This window comes from Meles meles, chromosome 21 (assembly GCF_922984935.1).
Source record: "Meles meles chromosome 21, mMelMel3.1 paternal haplotype, whole genome shotgun sequence".
NCBI lineage: Eukaryota > Metazoa > Chordata > Mammalia > Carnivora > Mustelidae > Meles > Meles meles.
This window is the reverse complement of record NC_060086.1, coordinates 20,601,510-20,616,133: the sequence shown is the minus strand read 5'-3', so window position 1 is coordinate 20,616,133 and position 14,624 is coordinate 20,601,510. Positions and strand designations below refer to the sequence as shown.

At 54.9% G+C, this 14,624-nt stretch overlaps 1 protein-coding gene across 1 annotated transcript; it reads left to right on the top strand.

Annotated features, from left to right (window-relative positions):
• Window positions 1-6,374: 6,374 nt before the first annotated feature.
• Window positions 6,375-12,817, top strand: TLCD3B (TLC domain containing 3B). The gene is made up of 5 exons (XM_045993654.1): window positions 6,375-7,170; window positions 8,043-8,126; window positions 10,747-10,981; window positions 11,393-11,488; window positions 11,697-12,817. The coding sequence occupies exons 1-5, from the start codon at window positions 7,046-7,048 to the stop codon at window positions 11,982-11,984; spliced, it is 828 nt and encodes a 275-aa protein (XP_045849610.1). The 5' UTR covers window positions 6,375-7,045; the 3' UTR covers window positions 11,985-12,817.
• Window positions 12,818-14,624: the final 1,807 nt, after the last annotated feature.

Sequence of the window (14,624 nt, the reverse complement as noted above, 5' to 3'; positions counted from 1 at the left end):
AAGGGCGTGGTTAGGAGTGGGTACTCTGCCAATCAGACTACTAGGTTCAAATCCTAGCTATGCCACTTAACTGCCTGTGTGACCTTGAGCAAATCACGCAACCTCTCTGTGCCTCGATTTTCTCTCTGTAAACGGAAAGTAATAATATTTAGGTTATATAATCTTTAGTATCTCCTCCTCAGGCTATTGTGACGGCCCCATTAGCTAGTTTCTGTATAGGGCTAGTGTGCACTGTACAGACGTTTGCTATTATCCGGTCATATAGGGCAAAAACAAATGGACAAACCAAACCCTGAGGTTTAGAGAAGACCTCTTTGGACCAATCCCACCATGTTCCGTGTGACAAAGTGCAATTTTGAAGAAGATAATTAAGTGGCTTAGCTAGGATCTCCGTAGGTCTCTGGATTCCTAATGCATTTACCAGCCATTTCAGTCCTCGATAATTAATGCAACGTCTCGCCGCGTGCGTCTGTGAAATGGGACCAACAGTGTTTTATTGGAGGTTGAGATGGTGTGTTCAGGTGTTCCGGCTCAGAATCTGAGTGGGTATGGTGTCTCTAATGGATCTTCACAGGGCTAATATCGCCCCCATGGGGACACAAATAGATTCTCGGTGGCAAAAAAAACCAAACCAAACCAAACCAAAAAAACCTCTTTTTAGTATACTAAGCACAGATATGCAGTTTATCTGTGTTACCAAAATTTCATGATGAGTGGTGATTAGGAAACAAAATGTCTCAAAAAGGCTGCGTAGGGGAGAACACTGGCGGGAAAAAGGTGGAGAAACACTGCTCTAAACCAAATTTTTCCAACTTGAGTTGTTATCTACGATGGGTTATGCAGTCAGGGCAAGGGGTCCTCATCAGATGGTGAGGAGAAGATGGTTGGGAGAATGTTTAATTAGGCCATTAAAGGCTTCATCTTTAACAATCTTATCTTGTGGCAGGATCCTGGGGTCAAGCTCCCTGCTCAGTGGGGAGTCGGCTTCTCCCTCTCCCTCTGCTCCCTTCTGTCTGCCCCTCCCCCCTGCTTGTGCTCTCTTTCTCTCTCAAATAAATAAATAAAATCTTAAAAACAAAAAACAAAAACAGGGGCACCTAGGTGACTCAGTGGGTTAAAGCCTCTGCCTTTGGCTCCGGTCATGGGATCGGGGTTCTGGGATCGAGCCCCTCATGGGGCTTTCTGCTCAGCAGGGAGCCTGATTCCCCCTCTCTCTCTGCCTGCCTCTCTGTCTACTTGTGATCTCTCTCTGTCAAAGAAATAAAATCTTTTTTAAAAAGTATCTTTAAAAGAGTTTAAAAATTATAGAGAACAATGCAGTCAGAAAAGAGGATTTTAAAAATCCTCATTCTCTTCCTGTGTAACCTTGGACAAGGTATGAAATCTCTCTGTGCCTGTTTTCCCATCTCTTTAAAATAGGCACAATAATACACAACCCGCAAAGCTGTTCCTCTGCTAATGGGGAAATGAGTTATTTGTAAGCACTCAGATCAGTGTCTGGCCCATAGTAAATGTTCTGTAAGTATCATTTAATGACCTGGTTTCATTTTATACCAGCTTCACAGATGAAGAATTGAGGTCCACAGAGATTGGCCCACCATCATTCTGGGAATAGAAGAGCCTAAATTTATTTAGCATTTTAAAAATTAATTCCAGCTTCATTTAAATCAAATGCACGCATTCTAAGGGTACGCCTTGGGCACGCTTACCTATGTGTACACTCGTGATCAAAATAAGGGCATTCCCAACACTTCAGAAGGCTCGCTGGGGTCTCCTCTCAGTCAGTAGCTCCCCACCAAGTTAAGTGCTAGTCTGATTTTCCACCAAAGATTTTCTGCCCATTTTGAACTTGATCCAAATGGAGGCATACAGTCAGTTTCTTTTATTATCCGCAGTCTGCTTTTGAAGCCCAGATGGTCCCACCCTAGAAACTGCCATCTTAACTATTATCCTATACTGTACTGCCTTTTAAAGCCACGAGTCCTAGGGTGTTCGTATCCCTCCCCCCCCCCGCCCCGCCCCTTTCCTCACTCCTTTTTCAGCTCTGCCTGAAACGAAGCTGTCCATCGAGCCAGCGACGAATTCTAATTGGTCAGTTCTGCGTTAGAAAGCCCCGCAAGGCCCACCCCCGCCAGAAGAGGCCGTTCTGCCAGGAAGCATTTGATAGGGCACATGTTTCAAGAGGTTGGCCAATGGGAGGAGAGCCTGTTCTAAACCGTCCACCCGCCCACCAATGAATGGGAGCAAGGTGTTCCCGCCCCCTTCAACTGCCTCCGCCCAGCTGCCTCAGCCTCGTGCCCTTGCAGTTTGACACCTTCCTTGTGTCCTGAAAGAAGGTCCCCTCAAAGCTGCCTAAGAGATGCAGGATGGCGGGCCCCAACTCCCTGCATTACCCCTGGGCCTTCTCCACCCCTCCCCTCCCTGCAGTGGATGGGAGGGGAGGCTCTTCCAGACAAAAATAACATATATGTAAATATGTATGTTTTCAGGGGTTGTGTTGTTTCTTGTTTTTTTTTCTTCCCTTTGTTAATGGGATAATGCCTTGGTTTTTCTTTTTTAAGAAGCATTATTTTAAAATTTCAAGTATCTTTATAATTTGAACACCTTCTTTCCTTTTTCTGAGTTCTGGATGCTGGGGAGAATCACCAGCCTCCCTCTGTAGCCTCCACTTTGCCTCTCGAGGTGAGAACCCAGGAGAAGGGAAAAGTGAAGGGAAGAGCTTGGGGGACGTCAGAGGATGGGGTAGGGTGGAGTTCCTAAGAAGGAGCAGGCACACATCTTTAGGGTTGAAGGATGAAGAGAAGAAATTTTAAGGTGTGAGATGGATTGGGAAGTGTAGACCAGCTCCAGGGATTACAGGGGGGAAATGAAATTGTCGGAATCGGTTGTTTAAAAAAAGAAATCAGGATGTCCAACTGTCCTGGATGAGGGATATTTAAAGTGAAATAAAGGTCCCAAAGAGGAGTGCATGGATGGCTCAGTCAGTTAACCATCTGCCTTGAGTTGAGATCATGATTTCCCAGTCCTGGGATCTTGGGATTGAGCCCCACCTTGGGCTTCTGACTCAATGGGGAGTCTGCTTCTCCCTCTCCTTCTGCTTTCCCCCCTACCTGGTCATGCTTCCTCTCTCCCTCTCAAATAAATAAATAAAATCTTTAAAAGAAAAAAAAAAGATCCCAAAGAGATTAGGGGAGAGCAATGCCTGATGGCTTACAGATGGATAGATCCCATGGGGCGTTGAGTAATCAGGGTGAAGGGAGTCTTCGGGTCTGAGGGACACTGTGTGTTCTCATGCTCATCTTTTCTCACCTTCTCTACCCCAGACAGACATGGCCCTGTTCTTTGTGCTGGGCTGCATTTTCTTCCCACTGAGCTTCACTGTCCTCTGCTGGGGCCTGCAGAGCCACTCCAACCTGCGGATGAAGAGAGCGGAGGCTGTTTCAGTGGCGTCCAAGTAAGAGGGCAGGGTGAGGGCAACCTTCCTGGGCCAGGGCTGGTGGAGCTGGGCTCCTGCTCTCAGGAAGAGTTAGTGGTGAGAGCAGAAGCAGGAACAAGGCTGTAGGCTCTGTGGGGATGCCTGGTGAGCTTGAGGACTCCACACTTAGCCCATCCATGGGGCAGCAGCTGGTCGACTCCAACCAAATATTACGGAACTAGAATGGGGGCTCCATGTTGTCTGACCTGATTCTTTCTTTCTTTTTTTTTTTTAAGATTTTATTTATTTGACAGATAGAGATCACAAGTAGGGAGAGAGACAGGCAGAGAGAGAGAGAGAGAGAGGAGGAAGCAGGCTCCCTGCCAAGCAGAGAGCCCGATGCGGGGCTCGATCCCAGGACCCTGGGATCATGACCTGAGCGAAAGGCAGAGGCTTTAACCCACTGAGCCACCCAGGTGCCCCATGACTTGATTCTTTCTTAAAAGAAGTTGAGCTTTGATGTGAGATCTCCTAATTTTCAAACACTGACAAATAAGTTGAATTTAAGAAAATACTATCCTGGCAGCACCATACGGCTAAACAAAGCATGTTTGTGGACTGGATTGGGCCCTTCTGCTGCCAATTTTTGACCTGTTCGCCATAGCTTAATATATACATGAGCTATTATGGAAACCTGCGGGAGGGGGAGCAGGCAGAAGGCAGAGTTTACGTGGGTGCCTAGGTGGATTCCTGGAAGACAGGAAAGTGTCTCTGTCTGCTGTAATTCATGTCATCCAAAGAGAAGCCATGACTTGACCAGGTTTGTAGTCCTGAATCAAGTAGACAAGGAGCCCTACGATCTCCCATCCTCCCCCCAAACTCAACTTTGTTCTTTGGAGCTATCCAGTTTTGCCAGTTCTCATAGCTGTGTTGTCTTGGGCAAGTTTTTTTAAATCTTTTTTTCCCCCCTCCCTTAAATCTCTGAGCCCGTTTCTTGTCTATAAAACAGGTATTACCATCTGGGAAAATTAAATTAAGAATGAACATAAACTACCTTGCCTCTTGCCCAGCACATAGTAAACACTTAAGAAGTTGGGTCCTGTGGCGCCTGGGTGGCTCAGTGGGTTAAGGCCTCTGCCTTCAGCTCGGGTCATGATCCCAGGGTCCTGGGATCAAGCACCACATTGGGCTCTCTACTCAGCAGGGAGCTTGGTTCCTCCTCTCTGCCTGCCTGTCTGCCTACTTGTGATCTCTGTCAAATAAATAAAAAAATAAATCTTTTTTAGAAAAGAAGAAGTTGGGTCCTTCCCCCCCACCCCCGCTCTTAGGGGAAGCCCTGAGGTCAAGAAGCTAGGGCCACTATTATCCCTAAGTTGTCCCTAACTTCTTCCGCCAAAGGCTAGAGACCTCTTAGGGTCTGTTCCTTCTGCGTGCCACTAGAGGGCAGCACAAAATTGCAAATCCAGCCTTTTGCACCTCTTTTTGGGGAGCAAAGGGAAAGGTCTTTGGACAGGCAAAGACAAATTGCGGGGTTGCTTTTTTTTTATTTTTTAAGGATTTTATTTATTTATTTGACGGAGATCACAAGTAGGCAGAGAGGCAGGCAGAGAGAGAGAGAGGGAAGCAGGCTCCCTGCTGAGCAGAGAGCCTGATGCAGGCTCAATGTTAGGACCCTGGGATCATGACCTGAGGGGCAGGCAGAGGCTTTAACCTACTGAGCCACCCAGGCACCCCCGCAGGGTTGCTTATTGAAATGTACCATAGGATAGGCCTGGAAACCAAAGTACGTTTTAGATACAGGCCCCACATCATGCAGAAGTCAGGAGGACAGTGGGGTTCATGACAGGAAGGCCAAATTCCAAGCAGCAGCTCAGAGCCCCAGTGGGGTTCCAGCAGGGCCTTGGACGGACATCCAGCATGACCCTGGCTAAGTCACTGTGCCTCACTTTCCTCACGGTTGAATGAGAGATTTGAACCAGCAAGTCCCTGGAAACTACTGTTCTTTGAAGCCCCACCCCCCCTCCTGCCCAGAAGGGGAGACTGGAAGGTAATAAACCTGAAGGAAAAGAATGTGACCAGTGCTTAGGGGAGGCCAGGAAAGGCCAGGCAGCCTGAGGGACAGGGGCAGGAACATCCTCCCATTCCAGGTGGGTTTTCAGAGAGGCAAGTTTTCCTCACCCTCTTCAAACCCCGCAGCCACTCAGATACCCAGCATGGGAGGGCTCCTGCCTCTCCTAACTATGTGGCCTTGGGGAGGGCCACCGAAGGCTTCAAGACCACTCCTTGGCCTGTTAAAGCGGGAGAGGTGCTTTGCAAATGTTAGACAAGATCACAGGACAGGCTTGCAGCCAAGATGGGACCTAGGGGCACCTCACCCGTACCTTCCCGTTTTCCCCCTTCCCATTGCAGTAAAGATGTGAGGGGTCTCTGAGCCTGAAGGAGGCTGTGTTGAGGTGTTTTTATTCTCCTCCAGTCCTTAAACTCATCCTTCAGAGACAGCAAGCTGCACCACTTTGTCTCACTCCCTCCTCCAAGGAACCCTTTTTCTCTCTGCTGGAGCAGCGCCCCTGACCTGGGACCCCAGCGGACCACTGAGGGGCAAGCGTTGGGAGGCACTGGTGGAGGAAGAAATGGCAGGCATGTGAAATGTGCTGGTGGGAAACAGGGTCCAGCCCCCATCTGGGGGCTCCAAGCCCCCTCCCAGCTGGCCAGGGATCCCAGGGACACCTTCCTCCCCAACAGGAGAACCAACCCTCCCTTGGCCCATGTCCCCAGCAGCCCCCTGTGCCGCAGCTGCTGTCTCTTTAAGGGCCTCCCCCTCCCTCTTTCTCTGCTCCCCCCCATCTCTGTCGCAGCCGCTGCTGTGGCTCAGAGCTGCATGGGGAGACGCTGCTGCAGGTCCGGTTTCTTGGTGTCTGGTCGGTGCCATCATTCCCCACCCCTCCCCCGCCCTCCCCAAGCTGGTGGCTCCCCCTCCCCCTCCCCCTCCCCATCGAGGGGGCAGGGGGCTGGGCAGGAACTCTCTATAATGCCCCGTACAGCCTCCGGGCCGGGCGGCGGGGACCGTGGAGACAGTGAGAGGCGGGAGAGCAGTGCTGACCGCTGACCACTTGCCCGGCCGCTCGCTCCTCTTGTCTCCCTCCCTCCTTCCTCCCTCCCTCCCTCTCTCCTTCCCTCCCAGGGCTGGCACCACAGTCCCACCCCGCCTTCTCGGGTCCTCCCAGCCTCTCCACGTAAGCCCCCCCTCCCCACCTGCCTCTTCTCTCCCTCCCCTCCCCCACCCACATCTTCTTCCTCCTCCGGTACCCTCTCCCTGTCTGTCCTCTTATCAAGTCCTCTCCTCCTGCCTCGCTTCCAGCCCTCTAGCCAGCTTCCTCCCGCTCCCTTTCCCGGATCCTCCCGCTACCCAGTCTCTCCCCATTTCCCCAGTCTCATTTAACTCCCTTTCTCCCTTCCTCTGGTCTGACTCGCCTGCCCCATCCCGTCCCCGCCCTGTCCCCTTTGTGCCCCTTTTTCTTTTTCTCTCTCCCTCCCTGGCTTGGTGTCCCTTCTCCACCTCTAACTCCCTTCAGCTTGGCCTCCCTGTCCCCCTCACGGCCGCCAGCCTCCCTGCCCGTGGCCTGAGCCACCATGCTGACCCCAATGGTGGCTGGGGGGGTGGTATTCCCCGGACTCTTCCTCCTCTCCAAGAACACGCTCCAGCGGCTGCCCCAGCTGCGCTGGGAGGAGGCTGACGCGGTCATTGTCTCAGCCAGGTAAACTGCATCCCTTCCCCTCGGCTCCTCTCCCCTTCTCAGGCGTTATAGGGGTGGAAGGTACCCCAGTCCTTTCCTGGACCCTTGGCCCATTAGGGACTGGGGGTTCCTGAAGTGGTTGGTGGGATTTACCTCCAAGCTTCCTGCCCCCCTCATTGCCTTACTCACTGTCCCAGGAGACCTCGTTCAAGCCCAGCCATCTGGTCTACTAGTATCCAGACTGCTTTTCTTTCCTCTCCCCCATTCACCCTCCCACCCTCCAAAACAGGACCAGCATGTGACTAAAACATTCCTATAAGATATTAGGGAATAAGGCAAGGGGCAGAGAGCTGTGTATTAGTCAGGGCACATGTTTGGGGGTACAAGGGACAGAGGAGTGTACAGTAGAACTCTGTACAAGCTGGAATGAGGGCCAGAGTCGGGGAGGGAAGCATGGGGACAGTGAAAGAGTGAGCGGGAAAGTGGCTGGGGGAATTTGGGGTCACCAAGGGGTGTCATGGTGACCGGATGGCCAAGCGCTGCTAGAACAGCCCTGGGGCATCTCCTCGCCATCCAGTGCTGTCCCTGTCCTGACCCAACCAAGGAAAACACCTTGTTAACAGCATTGTCTCATCTCAAGATGACCTCCCTGGTGTCTTCCTGAGAGGACGACCACCCGGTGTCCACGAATGACCAAGGGAAGGAGGAGCGGGGTGTACTGAGTAGCAGCAGGACAGGTCCCGGAGCCTGAGGTGGGGGGCGAGCCCCGGGCAAGCCGGCCTCAGGCAGAGATGGGCAGACAGTGGCCCGAGACACAAGAACTGGAGAGTAAAGACAAGAGAAACCAAGGGCTGCGTCTCCTTCCTCTACCTCTGCTCCCTCTTTCTCCCCAGGCTAGTGTCCTCTGTCCAAGCGGTCATGGCCTCCACCGCTGGCTACATCGTCTCCACCTCCTGCAAGCATGTCATTGATGACCAGTAAGTGCCGCGAGACCAACTTTGCCCAGGTTCCCGCAGCCCGTGTGTGCGTGTAACTCCCGAGGACCCCAGGTCTTCTGGGGGACTCCTTCAGTGGTCCCCAAGCCCTTCACTTGGGACTGAGCAAGTTAACTGCATTAGCTGCAACTCAACACCCAGGGATAAATTTATCCATGTCCTGTCCTTAAAGGTCAGAGCCAGGGGGAAAAGGAGAGGGGATCAGAAAGGATTGTCAGAGCGGCTCCTAGGCTTCCTGGCTTCTCATATCATAGTCCTCTGTGCCTTTTCCTCCCCCCCTTACATCCCTCAGACCCCTTTTCTAACCAGCACCCCAACGCGGGGGGGCTCCCTCCCATGCCAGGCTCACCCCTGTGCCCCTCCCAGAACCCAGGTGTCCAGTCCCAGCTCCGTGCACAAGAGGGAGACAGAGGAGCGAGATGACAGAGACAAGGCCACTAACGGTTGGGCCGTGGGGGGGTGGGGGGAGGGGAAGGGTGAAGAGGCCAGAATTTGGCACTGGCTGCTGCTGCAGTGCGGGGTGCTTGCCAGAAAAGCCCAGGCCGGAGAGTTGGGGCGGGAGGTGGAAGGAGAGGGGCCCTGTCCGTGGTGCTGACAGGCCAGCTCCAGGTAACCCATGGGCTGCTGCAGTATTGCCCGGCGGGGTGCTGCAGACAGACACCCCGCACTTAACTTCTGGTCCTGACCCCCTTTTCTGGTGACTGTCGGGTGGTAGGAGCACAGTCTGGAGGACCCTGACCTGGCGGCGCCCCTCTTTCTCCACAGATGAGTTCCCTTCTCTGAGGAGTGAGGTACAATCCCTTCTTGGAAGGGCTGCCCTGAGGCGGCATTGAGCTGAATGAGCCCAAAGCAGTTTGCCCCTTGCACAGTGGGCACTTAACTCTTTCTTCAGATTCCACTGGAACACTTGGCTTCCTCTTCCCTTCTGCCCTTCTCCTCCACCCCTGGACCTAAGAGGAGCCTTCTCACACAGAGGTCACCTTTCCACTCATATTTCCTACCCCCCTCCCCGGGTCTGTTCTTGTCCCTTCCCCTGTAATCCTCAGGTGGGTGGGGAAGATCAGGGTTAATCCAGGGACAACAGCTGTTCCTACTCCTGAACACCTAGCTGCTGAGAGTGTGGGGATGGGTTTAACTCTTCAGGTTAAACCAGGACTGCTCCCTCCCGCCCCCCCCCCCCGCCTCCCCCCCCCCCCCCCCCCGCAAGCCACACTGGCCCCTGGGGCTAGCTTTCCCAGCCACTCCTGCTCCAACTCCCCCTGGGCCATTCGAACCCCTTTCCACCAGGGCTCTCCCTGCTTTCCTGCCCTGCTTGTCTAACCTGGACTGCTGCTCCCTTTCCCTTTTGCCTTTCTCCATGCTCCAACATGGGTCCCAGATTCTCTTTGCCCCAAATCATCTCTCCTGGAGTGGGCTACCTGTCCCCTTGCTGGCTGGTCTTCCCAGGGTTTGCATTCTGTCTCCCTCTCACCCGATCCTTCGCTGGCCTCCCACCCCCAAGACCCTCATTCCTCTTCTCCCTTGGGCAGCTCCTCCTATGTGGTCTCAGCTCCTTCTCTGCATTACTCCGGCTGACTTTGCTTTCATCCCGCCACCTAGCTGGGCCAGTTCCCTGACCTCGCACTCCCACCTCAGACCTGCCATGCGGCTATAGCATTTAAGAGAAAGTGCTCATTGTGCTGAGTCAAGAAGAAAAATGCAATGTTGCATATTCATGCACTTTTCATTTTTGTTTACTCTCAAAGTACACAGAACTTTCTCTCTTCTTGGCTCCTTTTGCTCAGCATTTTCTTCATAATGCTTGGCTGTACCTGAAAACAACAACAACAACAAGAGGTTGGGCCATATTCAGGCAGAACAGGCAGCATTGACAGTACCACCAAGTCCCCAGTGAGGCTTCTCTGTGATACCTGTCTCGAATCTTCTAGGGACAGTGGAGCCAGACTTCCCATGGTTGGTTATTCCTTGGCCAAGTTACCTAGTCTCTCAGCTTCCTCATCTGTAAAATGGGGGTGGTAACCAACCCCACTTTGTATAGGGTTTCTGTGGTGGAGTGAATGTTTAGGCATGTAAAAGGTTTTGGGTATTAGATCAGTGCCTGCGTGTCAATGGATATCGCCAGTACAATCCGTCTCCATTGCTTTTGCCTCTTCTGCTGTCATTTGTCCTAACCTCAGCTGTCTCTCAGATCTTGCCTGAGCTTGCTTTCGCATTCTGTCACTGCCTTGTGGTCTATGGCTGTCCTTTGGTGTCTTCTCCCTATCTCCCCTCTCTCCATATTGTAGAGAGAGAGAATATGAATGAATGAATGAATGAATGAATGAATATGAAAAATGGGTGTGTTCTGAGGTCAGACAGTCTGGATTTGATTCCCAGCACTCCTACCTACCAGTGTTGTGACCATCTGACCTTGGGCCAGTTTCTTGCCCTCTACCCCTGGGTTACACCACGGATCTCGAGAGTCCACTCACACTTCCACAAGTGTGAATATCACTTGTGATCTGACTCCAGTGGCATGTCCAGGGATGACCCAGGCACCTGGTCAATGCTCTGTCCATCTCCTTTCCTCTCTGATCTCCCCTCCCCTCTCTCTGCCCAACAGACACTGGCTTTCCTCTGCCTACACGCAATTCGCCGTGCCCTACTTCATCTATGACATCTACGCCATGTTCCTCTGTCACTGGCACAAGCACCAGGTCAAGGGGCATGGAGGGGATGAAGGGGGGCCCAGAGCCCCGGGCAGCACTTGGGCTGTGGCGCGCGGCTACCTGCACAAGGAGTTCCTCATGGTTCTCCACCACGCCGTCATGGTGCTTGTGTGCTTCCCGCTGTCGGTGGTGAGTCGGGGTGCTGAGAGCCAGGGCTCCCTGTCCTGCTCACACCAGCGCTATAGGAGCCCAGGGAACCCTGTGGCCAGGTTCCCCAGCAGCAGGACAGTCCCAGGATGGAGAGGGTTTCCTGAGCACCAGGCTAGCCCCAAGCACTGAGAGGGTCTGGAATCCCCTGGCCCGGGCTGGATATGCCCAACCATGGGGCCTGGGAATCGTTGTTGCAGGTCTCTTGGCCTCAGTTCCCTTGTCTGTAACAGGTCTGTAACAGGATGGTTGGTGGGATACGGGAGTTCCCGTGAATAAGGTGAACACAGGTGTTCAGACTTTCCAAGTTGAGCATCTCTAAAAGTGGCCCCAGAGAAGAGAAGGGAAGGAGTCCAGGGTGAGGCCAGGCTAGTTCCTCCCTCTCCTCCGCAGGTGTGGCGTCAGGGCAAGGGAGATTTCTTCCTAGGCTGCTTGCTGATGGCTGAGGTCAGCACCCCCTTCGTCTGCCTTGGCAAGATCCTCATCCAGGTGAGAGGGGCCTGCGGGTGTGTGAGCCTCAGGGGAGGGCACTTTCAGGGAGCTCCAGGGATTCTTCAAGGGGCCAGGTCTGGGAGGGACTGCAGGCTAGGGTCAGGGGAGGCGGGGTCCGGGGAGGGGGCGGAGGAGGGGAAGGGGGCGGAGTCGGGGCCCCGCCCGCTCTCTGACCGCCCCGCCCACCTGCCCGCCCGCCCCGCAGTACAAGCAGCAGCACACTCTGCTGCACAAGGTGAACGGCGCCCTGATGCTGATCAGCTTCCTGTGCTGCCGGGTGCTGCTCTTCCCCTACCTGTACTGGGCCTACGGGCGGCACGCCGGCCTGCCGCTGCTCGCCGTGCCCCTCGCCATCCCGGCCCACATCAACCTGGGCGCCGCGCTGCTCCTGGCCCCCCAGCTCTACTGGTTCTTCCTCATCTGCCGCGGGGCCTGCCGCCTCTTCCGGCCCCGGGGCTCCCGACCGCCCTCTCCTTGTCAGACCCAGGACTGAGGGTGGGGCCCAGGGGTGGGGCGCTCCACTGCCCCATCCCACCCCCTACCTTGGGGACGGGGCTTTGGGGCTGCCGGGCAGAGGGTGGGAGCCAGGAGTCTCTTGCCCGGACAGCCCCGGGACTGACAGGTGGACAGCAAAGGGGTAGGACATCTCCCCTCAGGGGCCGAGGGACAGGGACCAGTGACAGGCAGGGAGGGGACCCTCATCTCCCAGCAGTGCCTGAGCCGAAGGTAGCTAACCCTTCCTGCGCACCCCTTCTCCCATCACCAAACCTGGGGCCCTGGGGAAGCGAAGGACAGAGGAAGGGGCCATCACTTCCCATCCACCGAGGGCTAGAGGGCCGCGGGGAAACTGACTCAAGGAGACCAGGACTCAGAGAATGTGGGGGAGGCCCTGCTGCCAAGGCCATCCCAGCCAGAACCCCTGCTGCAGACTCCACTCAGTTCCCCACCATCCGGGAGGGAGGGGACACCCTAACCAACCTCCCCCCACGCAGGCCTTGCTTGGGGTTACCTGCCTCCACTGCTCCTCTCTCCGGGAGGCCAGCCTGAGGAATCTTATTTTATTTATTCGCCCAAATCCATACTAGTCTCTGGGGGTGGGGGGAGGGAGGTGGCTGCTACTCCCCCACCTTCCCAGTGCTGAGCAATCCCGGGGGCAGGTGAGGGGGCACCCGTCCCTTCCCCTTTAGGCTGCACATCTTGCCCTCGGGCCCTGGCATGTCCCTGGTGCTACAGACCTCTCAAGGCTTCCTCCAGTCTGGGGTCAGGGGACCCTGGGAGGTGCTTTCCAGACCGCTAATAAAGACGATCTGATCTGCGTGAACGCCAGCAAGGCCCTCTTCACCCAGTTGTTTGGTGCGGGGAAGGGTGGGGGGTCTGGGGGTAGAAAGCACGGATGACCCCAGGACGGGGCAGGAAGCCCTGCTAGTTACCGAGCAGTCAGGGAAGAAAAAAGTAGACTTTTATTCATCAGCAGGAGAGGAGGGTGGGTTTGGGCACTCAGGGCAGAGTCCCGGGCCCTTGTGCGGCTCCTCAGGCCCCTCTCTCACAGCTCCTATGGGATGGAGACAGAAGTGGGAGGCCTCACCCCTGCCTCCCTAGGATTTTTAGGTCCTTCAGCCTCGCCCAAGGCCGGCTGAGGTAGGAGGGGCCGGCGGAGATGGGAGGGGCTGGCCGAGGTTGGGGGTGGCCGGCGGAGGGGGGGGGTAGGAGGCTGAGGTGGGAGGGGCCAGCGGACGGGGAGTGTGGTGGTTGGGGGGGACCTTACATGTGTGTGCAGAACTGGTAAAGCAGGAAGAAGAAGGCCACTACCAGAGCGCCCACCAAGATGTGATGGAAGAACTCGGAGTTGGATCCTGTCAGAGGAGGAGGAGATGGGGACCTGGTCTCCTCTCCAATGGAAGGGCCAAGGGCAGCTCTTCTCTGGGCCCTGGGAAGGAAGGCAGCCCCTTCTCAAGTGGGTTCATACCTGAGTTAACAAAGATGACCGGTTTCTCTCCAATAAACTGGGCCACAGCCAGGAGCCTGGCTTGGTCTGAGTCTGGGTAATCAAAGAAGTCGGGTCTGTCTATGAAGTACAAAGACTCTGCTCCCCGAGCCAAGGTGTTGGTGCTCTCCTGGCTGGGTGCTAGGGAACAAAGTCTATGTCAAGAATCAAGCAGACCCCTGCCCTCCATCCCAGGAAGCTGTGGCTGACCCAGGGCCCTGCCAGGCCACACAGCCTTAGCGTGGCTGGGGAGGGGCTTGATTTTGTTCCAGGAACTTCTCAGGGATCAACTGAGCTCTCCATGCGAAGGCTGAGGAGGGTGGGAGAGACATGTGGAGGGAGAGGAAGGCCCTTCCTCAGCCTCCCAGCTCCTAAGGCAGATGGACCCTTCACCCCAAGACTTCCTCCTCCCCACTGCTCCCAGGACAGCTTCCCACCTGTTTCTACGGCCCCCAGCCCAACCAGCCACACCCATGCCCGCGCCCACTGCCACAGCCTCATGACACTTCCACTCCTGTGACAGGGTTGGGGGCTCTGTGATGTCACAGCCTGGGGTCATTCTGAGCATGAGCTCTGGGGGGAGGGGAGAGAGAAAGCACTGAGAGCTGGGACCCTTCCCCCAAGTCCCCACATCAGAAGACGCTTTAGGACCCCCTTCGCCCAGGGCCTTCATCGTTGGGGTGATGCCAATGATAAAACAGTAACGGGGCAGCCCCAACATTTAGAAATAGGAGGGACCTGCGACAAGCTTGCTGGAAGCTGGGACTAAGGAGAGGTGCCTTTATGTAGCAGCCACCGTCTTTCCTGGGGTGAGGGGCGGAGATAAACACTTCCAGGTACCCCCACCCACCCCCATCCACTCTCTACATGGACTCCGTTACCCATCACAGCTAGCCTGTCCTCAATATACAGAAAAGAGAACCAAGGTACAGAGGAGCAAAGTAACGTGGGCGACGCACACTTCCCAGGGCTGTGCATTTTCCCCTCTGAGGCAACCCCCTGCCTGTGTCCCCAGATTCAAGGGCATAGGGGGTGTCCCTTAGTGCTCCTCTGAGGACGACCCTGGAGTTGGGAGCCAGGAGAAATAACAGGCTTGTCCCACTAGGTGGCAGCAGTGCTCACGGTTACCCGTTTCCCTCCCACCCGCCG